Consider the following 17,790-nt stretch of genomic DNA (forward strand, 5'->3'; position numbering starts at 1 on the left):
TCAGTGTAGACATTCAGACTTGGGCTGGAGCCTTGGCTCTGAAACCTGATGAGAGTTGGAGTAGGAATGTCTACACTGATATTTTTAGTCCTGCAGCCCAAGCCGTGTGAGCCCGAGTCAACTGACCAGGGCTCTAAGACTTGGTGTGATGGGCTTTCTTTGCTGAGTAGATTTTCCTTTCAGATACTATTGTTCTATGATGCCACCAGCTTGCTTCCCCAAATCACTCTCTCTATTCCTCACATAGACATGAGGTGCCAGGGAGAAAGGTTAGGTAATAGGAGACACAGGGGAGGCACTGGGAGAAACATGGGTGCTCCAGGATGGATATCTGGAGAGCAGGGATATGCAAAGAACTTGGAGTAGGAAGCCCAGTGCTCAGGGAGATTAATAGTACTTCCCTACCTCACAGGGATGTTATGATGATAAATACTTTAAGAACTGTGAGGGGCTCAGATACTATGGTGATAGGGACTATATAAATACTTAAAATAGATAAATCATTCTAATCTGACTTCCTGCATAACACAGGCCATCGGACTTCCCTGAATTATTTTCTGCTTCAAGACCAATAGCTGTGCATTGAACTAAAATCATGTCTTTTTGAAAAATATCCAGTGGAAAAAATGCCAGTGATAGAGAATCCACCACAACCCTTAGTGAGTTGTTCCAATGGTTATAAAACCTCAACACAAATTTGCCCCTTATTTCTAGTCTGAATTTATCTAGCTTCAACTTCCAGTCATGGGATCTTGTTATATCTCTTTCTGCTAATTAAAAAGCCCTCTATTATCAAATTTGGGTAGTTATCAAATGTAGGTAGTTGTAGACTGATGAAGTCACCTCTTAGCCTTCTTCTTAAACTAAATAGACTGAGTTCCATGAAACTTTTGCTAAAAGGCATGTTTACCAAAACTTTAATCATTCTCGTGGCTCTTCTCTGAACCCTCTCCAATTCATCAACAACCTTCTTGTATTGTGAACATCAACACCGGACACAAGATTCCAGTAGCTCTTGCACCAGTGCCAAATACAAAGGTAAAATAACCTCCCTACTCTGACTCAATATACCCCTATTTCTACACTAGCCACATTAGCCACAGCCTCACACTGGGAGCTCATGTTCAGCTGATTATCCACCACAATCCAAGTCTTTCTCAGAGTCACTGTTTCTCCGAATAGAGTCCCTCATCCTGTTAGTGTGGCGTACATTCTTTGGTCATTCTCCCAGCACTCCAGTGAAATAAGGAAGTATTCTTTTACAGAGGGGGAATTGAAAGAAAGAGATTATGTGACTTGCCCAAAGTGACACAGGAATCTGTGACAGAGCCAGAAAGTCAGCCCACTATCTCCTGACTTGTCAGCTCTAAGCTACCCTTCTTCTCTGGTGGGAGAAGTAATGAGGAAATGTGAAGCCACAGTTGCAAGAATGGGTAGAACTTTATTTCCTTGCCAGGTTTCCGTTGGTGATCCTTTGCACTTGTACAATTAGATTATTTTGATTTTTTCAAGTGAAGCCTTTTGTTTGGCAAATCATAAAATAACTTTGCCTCCCCAATATTTTCACTTTTCAAAGAAAAAAATGTGGATCATGTCTCTCTCTGGTCCAATGACTGAGTATTTATTCATAGTAGAACAGACACTGGGCCAAGAAAGCGAGACTGTGAAAACAATCTCTCTGCTCCAATCACTCTTTCATTATTTATCCACAGAGGAAGACCTTCAACAGGAGAGATTAAGGAGGCCTACATCAGACTATCAGCAATTGGAGCACTCTCCTGAGAGGTGGGAGACCCCTATTCAAATCTCTCTCTCCCTCTGGCAGAGAGGGGAGAATTGAACCTTGCTCTCTCACATTCCAGGTGAGCGTTCTAAGCACTGGCCTTAAAGTGTGCGGTGGCCACACAAACCAGCTCCCTCATAACTCATAACCAGCACATAACTCATTCCTGCAGGAAATGCTTTAGGTATCTAAGATGCTGGACTCCAGGTAGCTGGTTCTTGTTTGTGGATTGCTAAACTGAGATAGGCACCTCCCTGCAGCACAGACTTGTGAGCCTATCTCTGAGAGAGAGGTGGGGCTTAGCAAACAGCCTCTGGTCAGCATCTTCCTTTGGCTAGCTTATGCAGCTCTGTGACTAGTGTGCTTCCTCTTGTGGATAGCATTCTAAGGCATCTATCGCTTCCTGTTCTACGTATAGGAAGATAGGCGCCTTGTTCGGCTTTATGGATAACAGTGTTGTTATTATCAGAGGTTTCAGAGTAGCAGCCGTGTTAGTCTGTATCCGCAAAAAGAACAGGAGTACTTGTGGCACCTTAAAGACTAACAAATTTATTGAAGCATGAGCTTTGCTGTAGCTCACGAAAGCTCATGCTTCAATAAATTTGTTAGTCTTTAAGGTGCCACAAGTACTCCTGTTCTTATTATCAGAGGGGTAGCCGTGTTAGTCTGGATCTGTAAAAGCAGCAAAGAGTCCTGTGGCACCTTATAGACTAACAGACGTATTGGAGAATGAGCTTTCATGGGTGAATACCCACTTTGTCGGATGCATGTTGTTACTGTGATTTTCTAGGCACCTAATAGTTAGGTGCTGTAATGCTCAGTGTTGGAATGTCTAAATCTCTGTGCAGATCCTCTGATAGATTAGGCTCCCTATTACTGTAACCACTGAATATAAAGTGCTAAGAGCTGCCAATTTTCCTTAGTGCAATAAATGGAAACAGCCTGTTTTACACAGTTGCCCCAAAATTACTAAAAAGAGTAACATGAGTGCACTGGCCTTTTCCATGTCATTCCTCATATTAAGTGTTACTTTTAAAAAGGTATCTAAGCATTGGAATCACTTTGCTAATAAGAGATTGCCCATCCAGTTAGAACAAGGACTCCAGAACACAAAAAGACTAAGGGTCTCAGGGTATGTCTACACTGCAGCGGGACACTATCAGCTGGCTCAGGCTTGCAGGGCTCAGGCTAAGGAGCTGTTTAAATGTGGCGTAGATGCTTGGGTTCTGGCTGGAGCCTGGGCTCTACGACCCTCCCACCTCACGGGGTCCTAGAACCCGACCTCCAGCACAAGCCTGAACATCTACACCACAATTAAACAGCCTACGAGCCTGAGCCCAGCAAGCCTGAGTCTGCTGGCACGGGCCCATCATGGGCTTTTAACTGCAGTATAGACATACCCTCAAATCTTGCAAACCCTTAGCATTGGAAGTACTCGCATGGAAGTCAATAGGACTGCCTACAGGAGTTATATTGTGCAGGATTGGACCCTAAGAGGACAGGGCAATCTTACTTATTATAATGTAAAGCATAAGATAGTTTACAGCTTAATTACTGAAAAGCTACACTTTAATCCTTCTTCTATGGTGACAGCTACAGACATGATGTCTCTTCCTGATATTCCTTGCATTAGTCGTTAGAAATGTAGGAACCCCCCCTCGTTACTATACAGTTTAATAGAGAGGAAAGAGGGACTAGTTGGTTGAGCACTGGCCTGGGATACAGGAGAGCCAGGTTAAATTCCCTGCTCTGCCACAGAGTTCCCATGTGACCTTGGGCAAATCATTTAGTCTCCCTGTTCCTCAGTTCCCCATCTATAAAAAAGGGGGTTGAAGAGACCGGCACCTATGAAATAAAACTGCACAAGGAAATGTCATGAAAATGACACCCCTACAACCAAGTCAAATTTTATGCATGTATGTATTCTGTGATTAATAAGACATATTTTACCAGGTATCACAAAATCTGTGAAGTTGTTCAATACTGTATTCAATCAAGAAGTTCAATACATGATTTAGAGTCACCACAAGAGGTTTAGATGGAAACAGTAACTCTGAATAGAAGAGGCAGGGAGACCCTTCTTTTGCCAACTTCTTAGAAGTAACTATCCAACAATCCAAGGGAAAAACAGAATGTGCAACTCACGCATTTACAGTAAGCTCGTAGGGGTACTTGTGCTCTGTTAGTATATATTATCGGTTTTTGAGAGTTGTTTAAAAAAAATCTTAACAGAAAATGGCTTTGGAAAATTGTTACAATATAATCCTTAGGTACCATCTGCCAAAACCACTTACAAGATTTTACTAATGAACATGCAACAGAGTGTCAGCTTCTCTAAGTGTACAATTTCCAAAGTAGATGCTCACTGATAAAGAAAAATAACTAAATATTCACTTCCAGAAGGACCATTCTCAGGTTCAAATCTGTGGCCATTTAAGCTATCAGAACACAAGTTTCCAGTTGATGAAAATTTGTCCTGTTCTCACTTGCTGACATCCACCAATCTAGAGGTCAGAAATCTCTAAGAGTTAACAATAATTTAACAAAAAAACAACAACAAAAAGGAGGTCATCTACTCTATCCCCCTGAAAAGAAGGATTATTCCTCTTCAATATATATATTCCAGTGCTTGGAAAAAGCTTGAAGTAAATATGAATAAACATAAGGAAACATAAACTGTCCAGGACCTTTCAAGCAAGATAAGATTTCCACTTTGTAATGTTTAGTGAAGAATGCAAGAGTGTCCAAATTGAATCCCTACACAATAAATGTATGACTCATGATTTCTATCTATTAAATGGAGGTAACTGCAGATGTAGTTGGAAGTGCTTGTATTTTTAAGGGAACAGCTAGTTCAAAGAGCTACTTTAACACACTTAAAGACACTCCATTAAAATAGTCTCATGAATTAGCTATTTGTCAAAAACACAAATCCTTTGGTAAGATTTACGTCAAGTGCAAATAAGGTTTTTAATTTAATCTTTCAGACATTAATTGTGCAAGTTACTCTAAACCCCTGTGTCTGTTCAGTGTCTCAGTGTCATCAATGGGATTATGACTTACTCCTTACCTGAGGAGGTTGTGAAGGCTAGGACTATAACAATGTTTAAAAGGGAATTGGATAAATTCATGGTGGCTAAGTCCATAAATGGCTATTAGCCAGGATGGGTAAGAATGGTGTCCCTAGCCTCTGTTCATCAGAGGATGGAGATGGATGGCAGGAGAGAGATCACTTGATCATTGCCTGTTAGGTTCACTCCCTCTGGGGCACCTGGCATTGGCCACTGTCGGTAGATAGATACTGGGCTAGATGGACCTTTGGTCTGACCCGGTACGGCCATTCTTATGTTCTTATGCCTGGTTGAAGCAATTTGCAGGATTGGGGGTGTAAATTGTTACTTCATAATCTGCCTTCCATTTCCTTAGGGTTTTTTTTTTTTACATTCAAGAGCAGCAGTCAGTACAAAAGATACTGGCATCCTTGTTACTGTCCCATGTATTCAACTTTTAAAGTAGTAGTTTGGGGCATAATACTGATACCCTTTTTTGATCTGAGCAGCTAGTCAAATTTCAGGGCCCTGGGACAGAAGCACTGACTTTCTAATATGCCGTGGAGGGTGGGTGGTGCTTGACCTCCGGCTCTGCCCCAGGCCTCACACCTACTCCACCTTTTCCCTCAAGGTCCTACCCCTGTCTCTTCCCATCCTGCCCCACCTCTTTCCAGCCCCTCTCCGAGCACACCCCACCGTCGCTCCACCCCCTGCCTCCCAGTGCCTCCTGCACGCCATGGAACAGCTGATCCATGGTGGGTTGGAGGCACTGATCGGCAGGTGGGAGGCGCTGGAGGGAGCAGAAGGAACGGCTTGGGGGGCTGCCGGTGGGCACTCAGCACCCACCATTTTTTCCCCTTGAGTACCCGCAGAGTCTGCGCCTATGCCCGGGAGCATTTCCAGTTGGAAAATGGAAGTCCGGTATTCTGTTTAATGCAATCATGTATTTACAAGGAATGTAAAAAGTCCTGCTTCTCCAAATGCAGGAGAAACTAAGAACAAAAGGAGCCTTCTTTAGCTCACAGCTCTAAATCTCTTTAGCCAACAGACGCAAAATCTCCCTTTCTAGCTTTTCCCAGAATCGTACTGAGCCCACAGGCTTCTGCTTGACTTTCTTGCTTCTCCCTCTTTCTCTCACTGTTCGTTTTCTCTCTCTGTCTCTGAGAGACAACATCGTACTAGTTTCTGGGCAGACTCTATTAGGCCTTATTTTTGGTGTGGCCCCTGAAACTCTCTCTTCCAAGTAACTTAAATTAAGGGTGTGTTCACATATCAGATTGAATTAGGTTTTAAACTCAACCACAAGGATTCACCCAGCTCATAACAATGTAAATACATGCAATGGTTTTAATTTAAAACATTATTCAACTCAGGATCAGCCACTCCATCCTATTCTGTACTTCTTTTCCTGCTTAGTTGCAGAGTCAAAGTTCAAATCTCATTTCAGTGAGCACATATGACCCTTAGGGAACGTTACAAGGCCCGTCTATTGCTCAGAATTATCCTGAGGTAAGTGGGTGAAGTGAAGAGAGTCAACCCCTTTTGGAATTTCATTTTGGGAGGATCGAAGAATCAGCTGGGATATATCATCTGATTCCTTAATTCCTATGATAGAGGATCTTTTTCTGGTTAGACTGTGTGAACAACCTGTGTATGTTCAAAAGTCCAGAGATTCTCATGAATTATTTAAGCCAAATGAAATGTGAAGGCACTGAGCTGAAACATTGGCAAGACAAATGTGATTAGCACTTATCTCATATTATACCAGCATACATAAAAAATTATTTAAAAAAATTAAAAAACAGATTTTATTTTAAACAGATTTTTATTTAAATTGAAGAGGTTTATTTTTTAAAAAAATATTTAAAATAAATTGGAAATTGACAATTTATTATGATCTATTTAAATTATTTAAATACAAAAAATAATATAAGCAATACATGTTTGCTCCCAAGTTTCAAAGAAAGTTAAACCACTGAAGAAGAGGAAGTCACTGACTAAGCGCCTGGAACCAGAGTTTGCAGAAGTGCTAAACCAGCTTTAGATAGCAGTAGCCTTTTCTGCAGCTGCAGAGAGAATATTTTCTTCATTTCAGTTTATTCGCTTAGTTCAGTTCAATAACTAGTTCAATCAAAGTTCAGAAACCAACTGGGAGTTAAAAAAGGCAGGAAACCTTGTTTTCCTTTTCCCAATCTATGAATAAAATCTAGGTGTGAGAGAGATCATAATTTACTAGTTCTAAAATCCTGAAGGACATGGTGACCACAAATCAGTTAATTTCACTATCTACAAATACTTCCTTTAATCAGTTTTAACTGCAAAACATGTTTTGATAAACATTTTTTCTTATTATCAAACACTTATGTTAATATTTTTATTGCATAAAACTAAAATGCTGTTTTTGTGCATTTTAAGGGAACTTGAATTTCTATCCAAATTGGGCTTGACGCAATAATCACAAGTAAAAAAAAAAATTAATCATCTAGTTAATAAGGAATGCATCATTTACCATTTTCTAACATAATAAAAATGTAAAAATTAGGAATCTGAGTAAATATGATATATAATTAAAGAGAATGTATGTATGTGCATGGTGTATCCTCCTGATTAGCAAAAGGAAGCACCAAATTTAGTGTAAATGTTATGTTGATTTTGCAAAATCAACATGTTTTAATAGTTACCAATTAACGAGACTCAACCTTTCTTTAGGAAAATACCTAAAAAGTATAAATGCACAATATGATTAAAATCTATTATTTAAATCTGTGTTTTCTGCTTGTTGCGTTAAATCATTATTAAAATCAGTGATTCAACTAGTTTTGATTTAAATCAATACAAACAAAACGTTTGCCCTAGGCTCTCTTATACTTAAAGGCACTACACACTCATAACTCCAGTAGATAACTGGTCAAGTCTCAAAATATCCACTACCTAAAAAACCCTATTCATTAAGTGAGACTTGCGTTGAAGCTTTTGGTGAAGAAACAGGTGGGCTTTGTAGCATGCCCTGGAGGTCAAAAAGTTCAGGCCAGTTAGCACCAAGGAGTCCTGTGTTTTCAAGGAGAGAACATGTGCTTCACAAATAGTACAGCTTTTGATTACACCTTGGAGCAGTGACCTCTGGAGAGTGAAACAGAGCAGACACCTAGAGGGCAGAGATACTGAAATCCATGAGGAAGAAAGGAGTTTTGGTTTGCCATGTCACTGAATATTCTTCAGTCAGATGTGAAACACTGAATAGGCAGCAGTACTAACTTAAGCAACTGATTGGCTAACTTATTGCCTGTAGACTTAAGGTCTTGCTCTTGGGTCTCCACTGGTCTATATTATTTTTCTTTCTTCTGGGAATCCCCACTCCAGGTTCAAAAGGAAGTATGTGGCAGGGGTAGAGAGTACTGCCACAGTATAGAGTACTGCCACATCTGGTGTCCTTTTGGTTGAGAAAGGAGAGAGCAGTAATTGAGAGAAGGTGCAGTTTGCTGACATTAAGCAAAATCATACTTAGTTTTAGAAATGATGAGGAAACAGGCTTTCTGCTTTTTACAGATGAAACTGCTCTTGAAGCCAATAGCTATTCTGACATTTTTCATCCACAGAGCGATTCTGGGTAGCAGTCCAAGGTTGACTGCTTAACCTCAGCCAAAGCTGAGTGCAATACAACTCTGAAGCAGTAAGACAAGCAGCAATGACTGGAAGACTGAGGGTTTCTAGTCCATGTAATGAAACAGGCAAGAAAATGAAGCCTGCAAGAAGGGAAACAAAATGCTACAAAATGCAAGTAGTAAAAAATAAAAATCAAAGGAGTGAGACCCCCAAAACAGGTTTTGGGTATGAGAGTAATTTAGGAAGAGAGTGAAGTAGCTACAAGAAGGCTCTGTGAATGAGACAGACTTGAAGTTTGGTAGCATGTGGGTAAACACACCACTGTGCTTTGATGACAAATATAGTTTTAGCAAAGTGCCTCTGGATTGGTTGGTGTCAGTGTATGAAAAAAAAAAAGTTGTTTGAGGATTTTAAAACAATTCACAGAAGTTGGAAGTGCATTCACCGGTTCAGCAGTGGGGGTAAAAAAGAAGTAGTTTGTCAGCAAGGTTCGGTCTTCAATAAATAGACTCGGTCCCCTCCTAAGGATACAACATAGACCTGGGAATCCTAGATGTGCAGCTCTACCTTCTCACACCCTCGTGTGAACTCCTCCTTCTTGATGAGCAAGTAAGATAGAGAACCAAGAACTTAAGAGTTGTATGTATTCCAGATGTTCCTGTACTGTGGTCTAAAAGCCCTTTCCAGTGGCACATGAAGAGCTGCGCAGCCTCATGATGATCCTGGCTCCATCCTTTGTGTGCAGCTGCTGCCAGGACACCTAAAAGCATAGAACCACAGATGCCACTAGGGTCTGTTGCTCTATAAAAGGAGGAAGCTGCTGCTACAAGGTCATGGAGGAACTACCATCAGAGAGATCTGCTACCTGAAGGAGCTGCTGCCCGAAATCTCATTGCAACACCACCTAGGGAGCCACCAGATTGATTACTTCTGAAGCTATCACATGACAAAGAAACTACTGGGATTACTAAGGGGATAGCTACCACAAATAAGGAGCCATTGAGACCACCATGTGAAAAGTCAGGCTCAGAAGGAATGTTGGCAAAATCTGGTTTCAACTTTTATTGTGAGGAGGGAGGTAGATGGGGGTAAAAAGGTAGAGAAGAGAAAGGAGGCCAGACCAAGGTACCTAGGGGGAAAAAAAAAAAAGAGGGAGGTACCTAGAGGGAGATTTGAGGTAGGGGTGGGGGAATAGTGAGGCAAGTAGGCATACAGAAACCAGGACACGTGAAGGTAGAAGGTTGATTGAACTTGAGTTTTAGCACAGGGGAAATTTGTACATGTGTGGAGCTCATGGGGGTGGCAACATCAACTGCAGTGGGAGTTTATTTTGAATGTCTATGTGAGGGAAAGTGTGAAATGGATTTTGTTTGGAGGGGAAACTGATTGTATGTGGGAGGAATTCACTTTGATTTGGAAAGCGTAATCATGAGACTGCCTCACTACTAAGAGATGCTCTACAATATGAAATGTTGGGAAACCCTGGTGTTCTCTCTCAGAGTCTAATTTAACTGTCAGTATCCAGTCCTGCCTCATTATTTTGTCCTGTAAAAGATCCTAACAGGGAACCAAATCCCTTCTTTGTGGAAAGTAAGCAGGGCCTAAGCACTCCACTGGACTTCTTCTGTACTCAGCAGAATGTGCATAATTACAGAATTTGTGTGCAAATCTATTAAAATGCACAATTAGGATAAAACCTATCATATGCATACACACATATGCAAGTGATTGCAGATGTGCACTTGCACACAGAGGTGGTGAGCTGAGATCCCTCTGGACCATTTGGCAATTTATATACAAAAAAGACTTCTATCATCATCACGTGACAGATTATTTTTCCATGGAGGAGACTAATTTCTAAGAGATTTACATGTCCTATATGAAAAGCATATAATCAATGGTCAAATTATTGCATTGATATTTGTTACAATGTAAATAAGTCATCTATTGTCTGTTTTGAATTGCAACTTTCCTGAAACACAAAGCACAAACAGGAAAGTCTTTATAAACTCAGTCTCTAACACAGTTTATCTGGAGGTTAATTGGGAAGTGCTGGGAGAGTCTGCTTCCATCCCTAAATTTTAAAGAGGGTTTTAGGATTCCAGATTATTTTCTTCCTTCCTTCCTTTTTTCTTTTTTCTTTTTTTTTTAAAGTTGTTGTACCAGGAAAGTCTCTAGACATAGTTTGGAAGAAAGTTTGTATACTAGATACTTTAAATTAACTTCTTTGTTTACTGCACCATAATAAAAAAAATGTACTGTTTATAAATTTTCCAGCAAGGACTTTTACAACAATCCAAATTTATGGTTTGAAAATCTAACAACAGACAGGCTGGAAAGGAATACAAATACTATGGTGGGAAATATCTTTGAGCTGAATTTCACTCCCATGGTTGGTTCCCTCAAATCAATTATGTTAGCAATTATGAAAAGGATAATTTTTTGTTACTGTACCCCACCAATCCAGATTAGTGAGTTTACATATCACAGGGTTAGTCAAGCAATTGAAACACTATGAATTTTAAGCTTTTTGGATTTTCTGCATACTGTTAACTCTGCACTACCCAGAACCACATGAGCTTTACTGAATAGAAGAAAAAGCTAGAATCAGTGCCTTTAAAGACCCAGGGAAATTGCAGACAAGCTGAAGCCACACCAGCCTGCGCTTTAGAAGTCAAATTTACACAAAAATAATGATGTCTCCAGGTTCTTGGGATCTATGTGACCATTCCAAAGAGATGAAGTGCATTGGAGAAAACAAGAACACAGCTTTAAGTTAACAACAGCCCTAAAATTCTTGTCTAAAATCAGCACTAAATAGGGAACCGGGGGTGGGGTAACCATTTCAAACCCAACTCTTCAAAAACAATAAAAAATGTCACCGATCTTTATAGAAACCTCTTCTGCTCAGAACACCAACATTTTGTTTAGCGATTTTATTCAGTGTGTCCTCTTACCAAGAAGTGATGCTGTAAAAGATGAAAATGGAATCTGTTCAAAAGTAACCAGGATATCCAATATAGCAGGTGTTGCTTAGCTTTAGATCTCATTCCATCTTCTTAATTTATTAAACCCTCTCTTAGAAGGCAAAGACCTTGCCCAACTGAGTATTGAAAGTCATCTATAATGGGAATCTTTAGGAGGAGAGATTACTCTTTCACATAAAGATCAAGGGACTAGTTGTAGAAGACCTCAATCACTAAATTTGTGGGAGGTAGGGGAGCAGACAACCAGGGAAGGGTTTTGAGTCAGTCATCAAGGTATGAACTGGCAGAGATCCATTCCTCTAGAATGAAGGTACTATAACTGCCACCCAGTTTGGTGAATATTAGTGGTGCAGCAGCCACACTGAAAGGAAAAGCCCTGGCACTGGAAGTGTAGTCGCTCAAGGGAAACCCAAAGAATATGTGGTGATAAGAGGTTGTAGACCCATGCAGTTATGTATCTTTTAGATCTGGATGTGATACACTTACATGGCCCCTGCTGAACCTCGTGGGACCAACAGTGAGGCAAGTCGAGACCTTCAAATCTTGCTGAAAGACCTCTATAACAAGATGATCCAATATGGCTCCAAATTTCTTCTTTTCTGGCTCACCTGAAGAGGAAGAAACACTACACAGGATGTAGGATCCAAATTCTTTAGGTAGATTCTTTAAGAAAACAAAGCCCAATCACGTGTGATAGGTCAAAACTATTTCTTAAAAGATCTGCACACAGGAACCTTGAGGGAGCAATGCTGATAGAAGTAGTCTGGATTTCATAGGGAATGAATGTTAAAAGCATGTTTGTCCCCAGAACTTAACCTCTCTTCTATAATAAGAAAGGGGTTGTGAGAGTGTACCGAATACATAAATAAGTGCTGTAGTACTTTCTTCTTAAACAGCCAATATATAAGGCATCTTAATTTGATGGTAGCAACCTTACAGGAACTTGATAAATAAGATTACATTGATCCTTCAGGTACTGTTTTTAAATCTCACTCACATATACACAGCACTAATAATTAGCTAACAGAGTGTTCCTGGTGATAGTTCTTGCATTTGTTCATTTCTTTTCAAATGGAGATCCCTTTGGGGTGAAGAGATGATCAAACATCAGTACAAAGAAAGGGATCTAAATGAAATCCTGTACAAAACAGAGTTTATAATAATATACTCTACTATTTTCTGAAAATGAGCATTCATCAAAAGTCTCCTTAAAGGGGATTTAATGAATTTAAGAAACACAAAACAGCATTTTTTAATGTTTTATGTAAAGCTTTCTTCCAGTAAAATGCCTTTTACAAAGGTATGTTCTATCCCCTCCCCTTTATAAAACAGCGAACTTTTTAGGAACAAATGCTGTAAGGAGGACAACACAATGAAGTTTGATGCTTCATGTCAAAATACAGGGATATCTTTTAAAAAGTGTTATGACTAAGTGAAATTCTCTAATTGTAGAACCATGAATGAAGGTACGGATTAAAGAGTTAGCCTCCTACACACTTATTTTAACATGCATGGAATCAAGCCTTTTCATTTCTTCTCCACTACACATCTTTTTATTAAAGGAAGAGATACTTAATAGGAATCGCATTAAGGCTATAAATCTCCCCTGGAATGCAAATTATTCTGTCTTAAATTTAAACCAAACCCAATCAGATCTCAGGTCACAATACCATTTTCTGAATCGTAACAGGGAACTGATGACCTTCTTACCTGTCGTGGCTGTTCAGTCACTCGTTGTGGATCTGATCTCACTTTATTGCTAGGATGGTTGGTAACTTTGGTTACTGGCTGTTTGAAAATGGACGCTGTTTGTCTGATTGGCAGTGTCGTATTTAAGTCTGGTTTACCCTGTTTAAAAAAAAAAAAAAAAAAGAATTAGCAAAGACCGTATAGCAGATTGCTGTTGGATTAACCCATTTTTACTGACTTGTGAAAGAATTTGTTGTTACTGCACTGAGTTCTTGGACAGCTAACCTTTCAACCAACTCACTTATTTTAAAGAAAAAACTGAGGTTTAGAAGTTTCAAGGCTACTTCTATGCCGTGGAGAAATAAAGCAGCATGACAGCCCACCTTTCCTTATTGGAAAATATGTTATTTATTTAAATGACTTGTTGCCAAAGTGAGCTATTGTCAGAAAGCTAATGACAAATTCAGCCTTCCAATATTCAAAGCAAGTAATTTAGGGTTCTAATAAACAAAAGTATTATTCAGAAATTCACAGATATTAAGACCAAAATAGACCAATATGATCTAATTGAACCTCCTACATAAACACAGATCATAATATATCCTGCAGCAAGGATCTTCATAACTTTAATTGAGTTAGAGCATCTCTTTCAGAAACATTTTAAATCTTAGAGTAAATGACATTAAGTGACAAAGAAACCCTCACAACCCTAATAAAGTGTTCTAATAGTTAATTACCCTCACTACTGTGAAAACAGCTTGTTTGTATATCAATACCTTCTATATATTTTTTTTAAATTATATTTTGAATGTGTTTCATCTTGGTGTGCTTTAAGTAATTTCTCTATCAATATGGAGATTTTAGAAGATAAGATGTTTGACTTATAATCTAGTTTCAAACTAGGATACTTACTGTAAAATCTTGTTTCCAAGAAGAATGAAAAAACTGCCCTGGTTTTAGATTAGCTCAGGCGAAAATGGACATAATATATCTTAAGTGTGAACTTATTTTTATTTTACTGATAAATGAATGTTTGCACGACTGGCTCTGTTGTGCTCAGGTATTTTCATTAGGTATTTTTATAAAAGGGGATTATATTTTATTTCCCATAGACTGGTGACAATATTTTTAGGATACATGATCCAGATAAGAATATGCTAGTTTCCTCACATGTGGTCTTATGCTTGATATTTTGGCAGTGGTATGTCACAGGCTGAAAAAACTTCTGCGATACAGAAAATACCAAATATTTTATGAATTGCTGGCTAACACATCCCACATACTTAAGAACTACAGCCAGTGTTTTCGTCCATGAAAACAGAGTAATTTCGGATTTTCAAAACTTTTTATTTCAGAAATTTTGGATATGCATTATATTAATACAAAAAAATGTATAGACAAACCTGAGCAATATGTAGTCATTTACAGCACAAAAAAGGTGGTAGCCGACATTACGTTTACAGACTTTTTTTAAAAAAACAAACAAACAACAAAATTGTCAGTTTTAGAAAATTAAAAAATGTATTAAGTGATCATCAGTATAAATACAAAACAAAATTCTTGCCACACTAGACTATACAATTAAAATGAAAGCTGGATTATTGTTTTATGCAACAATTTAACAAGTGGAAATTTGCAATAAAAATACATTTCTGCTTAAACTAACATTTTATTGCAAATATCTGAATATCACCTATATCAAATATACAAATATTCACTGACACACACTTAGGATAAATTAAAACTCATTTGCGCATACATCTTCATACTTTCCAATCACATACAGTAACGTTGCGGGGTTAGCACTTTTTCAAGACTGGAGAAACTGCGTTCAGCATCAACTGAATTGCACTGGATTGCCAAAACAACACGAGCAATCTGGCTAAGTCTTGGCAAACGTTTGTCCATACTTTTCCAAAAACTTGAGAGAGAAATGTCATTGGTACTAGGAAGTTAATTTACAATGTTCAAGTAAACTGCTCGCTCACCCTCAGGTACAGAACTCAGCAGCGGTATACTCTCTTCATAGTCACTGAAGTTGCAGGTGAGTACACAAACTTGCTTGAGATCAAGGATTCTCACATCATGAAAAAAATCTATATGCTGGCTGTTTGTATTTAAATACCCCTGCAATTTCGCTACACAGCTCTGAAAAACTTGATGCTTGAGATTGTACAGTGCATTCTGTCCTCTGTACTGAAGTATTGCCAGCAGATCAGATGCCACGTTGTACACTTCTGTTGGTAATGTCAACCGTGATTCAAACATAAGCGGTGTCTGAACAAGTGGAGTTGCATCTGCTTCAATAAAAATTAAATTTGCCACAAGCAATTCACTCTGCAATAGAACACTTAGCTCCTCTAAAACAGCAGCCGTGTTATCCAATTCGATTTCCCAAGCAATGAACCCCTTGTAGTACTCCACATGATGGCCGTGATAGTCTATGGCTTTAAACCAAGTAGTCCATCTTGTTACAACTGGTTCCAGTGGTAATGTCGGACTTTCAACTCCAAGGGCGATAAGAACAGCTTTTTTGTTAGAGCACACAGACGGTCCACTTCCATATACAAATGGCACCGGCAATCACCTAGTAAAGCTGTAATGTGTGCCCAGCAGGCACATCAATGCAGTTGTTTAAAATGCCATTTCAACTGTCTTTGAATTACTTTTACACGTACTCTGCATTATCTGTCACACCAGCCACTACATTCGAAAAGTCAATTTCATGGTGTACAAGGGTCTTTATAACAGCTTGTGCAACTGTAGAGTAGTTTAGCGTGTTCAAACTCTACTGTTTCTATGAGCGTGGCAGCAGCTGGGAAATCTTCTGAAACTTGCATCAGCTCCATTAGAACATTTGCAACATACTGGTGTATACTGTCTGTATATTCATCCATAATTATAGCTGCATGCTGATCCTTCAATTCAGCAATCAATTGTTGCTTGTTTAGTTCAAAGACGTGGGGAAGATAGACTCATCTCAGTGTACTTGCTTGCAGGATACAGGCCCCATTTCATATGTGTTTGTTTAGGAATTCTCTCATTTTGCAATTGTCTAGTTTTTCTAGCAGGATGTTTGCACTGCAACAGGCCTCCACCCATTCTTGTCCTACCTTTTTCTGTATTTCTGATTTTCATTTTGTCATGCAAGCACACCAGTAATTGTGAACTGTGTCTTTGCTACTGTCACTTCGCCACCCTCTGCCCTTTGTTTTCTGTTTTCTATGGCTACAACTTGACATGGACCTTTAATGTGGTTTACTATGCAGACCTTTTTAACGTGGTCAAGAACTTCGCTTCAAATTGTACCAAATAACTTCCCTACATCCATATGGAACATATCTTTGCCGAATTCTTTAATGTTATCCTCATGTTTAACCATTTAGACATTGGTAGGAAACGGCTCGAATGCCTGAAGCACAAGTTAGAAAGTCATAAGGAATCGGTGATTCCAGAAATGAAAGGTAATTTCAGGGAAAAAACGCAGCAATATTGCCAATTTCCAGAAAACACTGGCCCTACTAAGAACATCCCAGCCTTTTTCAGGGTGTAAAAGTGAAAGTGTGGCTGGGTGCACACACATCTGTGCTGACACCTAATAAAGCCACACAGGATAGGCACTGGAAAAAATGAAGTTCCCAGGATTAAACAGCTCTAAATATTTTCCCATAAAGTATGTTCTGTGTTTTAAAAAGTCTTGAGAGACTTTATATTGTCATCTGTAATTTCTGATAAATAATAATTGTTAAACTTGTGCTTATCAAGAATGTTCTGTTAAAGATTGTATTTATAATATCTGTGCTGGAAGGGAGGAAAAGGGTACCCCACCATGTAAGAAGGAAGCTTTATAATTGGCTCTGAGGTTGTAGATCAGATAAAAAGTGAATAACTGGTTTCAATATAAGCTTCAATATAAGTATATACACACTTAACCAGATGCAAATTATAGATATGATTGATTTGGTGAAGTTCTTTTGTTTGGTTATAAATTCCTACTAAAGCCACATACTTAGACTCCTTAGAATTTATATAGGGATTATTTTTTTACTCAGCTGATAATTTATCTCCAATATTAACTTGTTTGATTTGATAGTTTTAGTGTTTTATTTTTGTTCAATATTATTAAGGTTAGCTCTGGTGTAAGTTTTCTTGATTAAACTTTAGTTTTAGAGTTTTAATAAAATTTATAAAATAGAAACTGATATTGAGTTACAATTCCTGAGTCATATTTCCTTCAATAAGGAACATGGGTCCAGAACCTTTGAAGGCCTGGGTTGGATATCAGCCACTCAACCTAAAGGCCTGACTAGCACCCCCTAACAAGTCTATGATCTTAAGCTACAACATTTTCTTATTTTTAGTCTGAATGTGTCTCGGAGCTTCTAACTGGATCATGTTATGCCTTTGTTTGCAGTTAAACAGCTTCTATTTTGAGAAATCTTCTCCCTGCGTAGAAGGGATTTTTACAGACTGTGATCTCCATGTCTGTATTAGTGCCATGTGTTATAATAATGAATCCTCTAAATATTGCTGTCAATGACGTCAGACCCATAGAGCTTTACTGGATTCCTTTTTAAAACATTCACGAGTGTGCCACTTATTGTTCACATCCTATTGAGCACTTTTCAAACTGTAGAACTAGATCTCAAATTGCTTGTTCACTTTCACAAGGCCAGAG

At 38.8% G+C, this 17,790-nt stretch overlaps 1 protein-coding gene across 1 annotated transcript in view; it reads right to left on the reverse strand.

Moving 5' to 3' along the window:
• Positions 1-17,790, reverse strand: part of MBD2 (methyl-CpG binding domain protein 2) — a 55,415-nt gene that overhangs the window by 18,774 nt on the left and 18,851 nt on the right. The window contains exon 3 of the mRNA XM_045020699.1: positions 13,134-13,271. Within this exon, the coding sequence (XP_044876634.1) occupies positions 13,134-13,271 (138 nt within the window). The remainder of the gene's footprint in view (positions 1-13,133; positions 13,272-17,790) is intronic.

This window comes from Mauremys mutica, chromosome 6 (genome assembly GCF_020497125.1).
Source record: "Mauremys mutica isolate MM-2020 ecotype Southern chromosome 6, ASM2049712v1, whole genome shotgun sequence".
Lineage (NCBI taxonomy): Eukaryota > Metazoa > Chordata > Testudines > Geoemydidae > Mauremys > Mauremys mutica.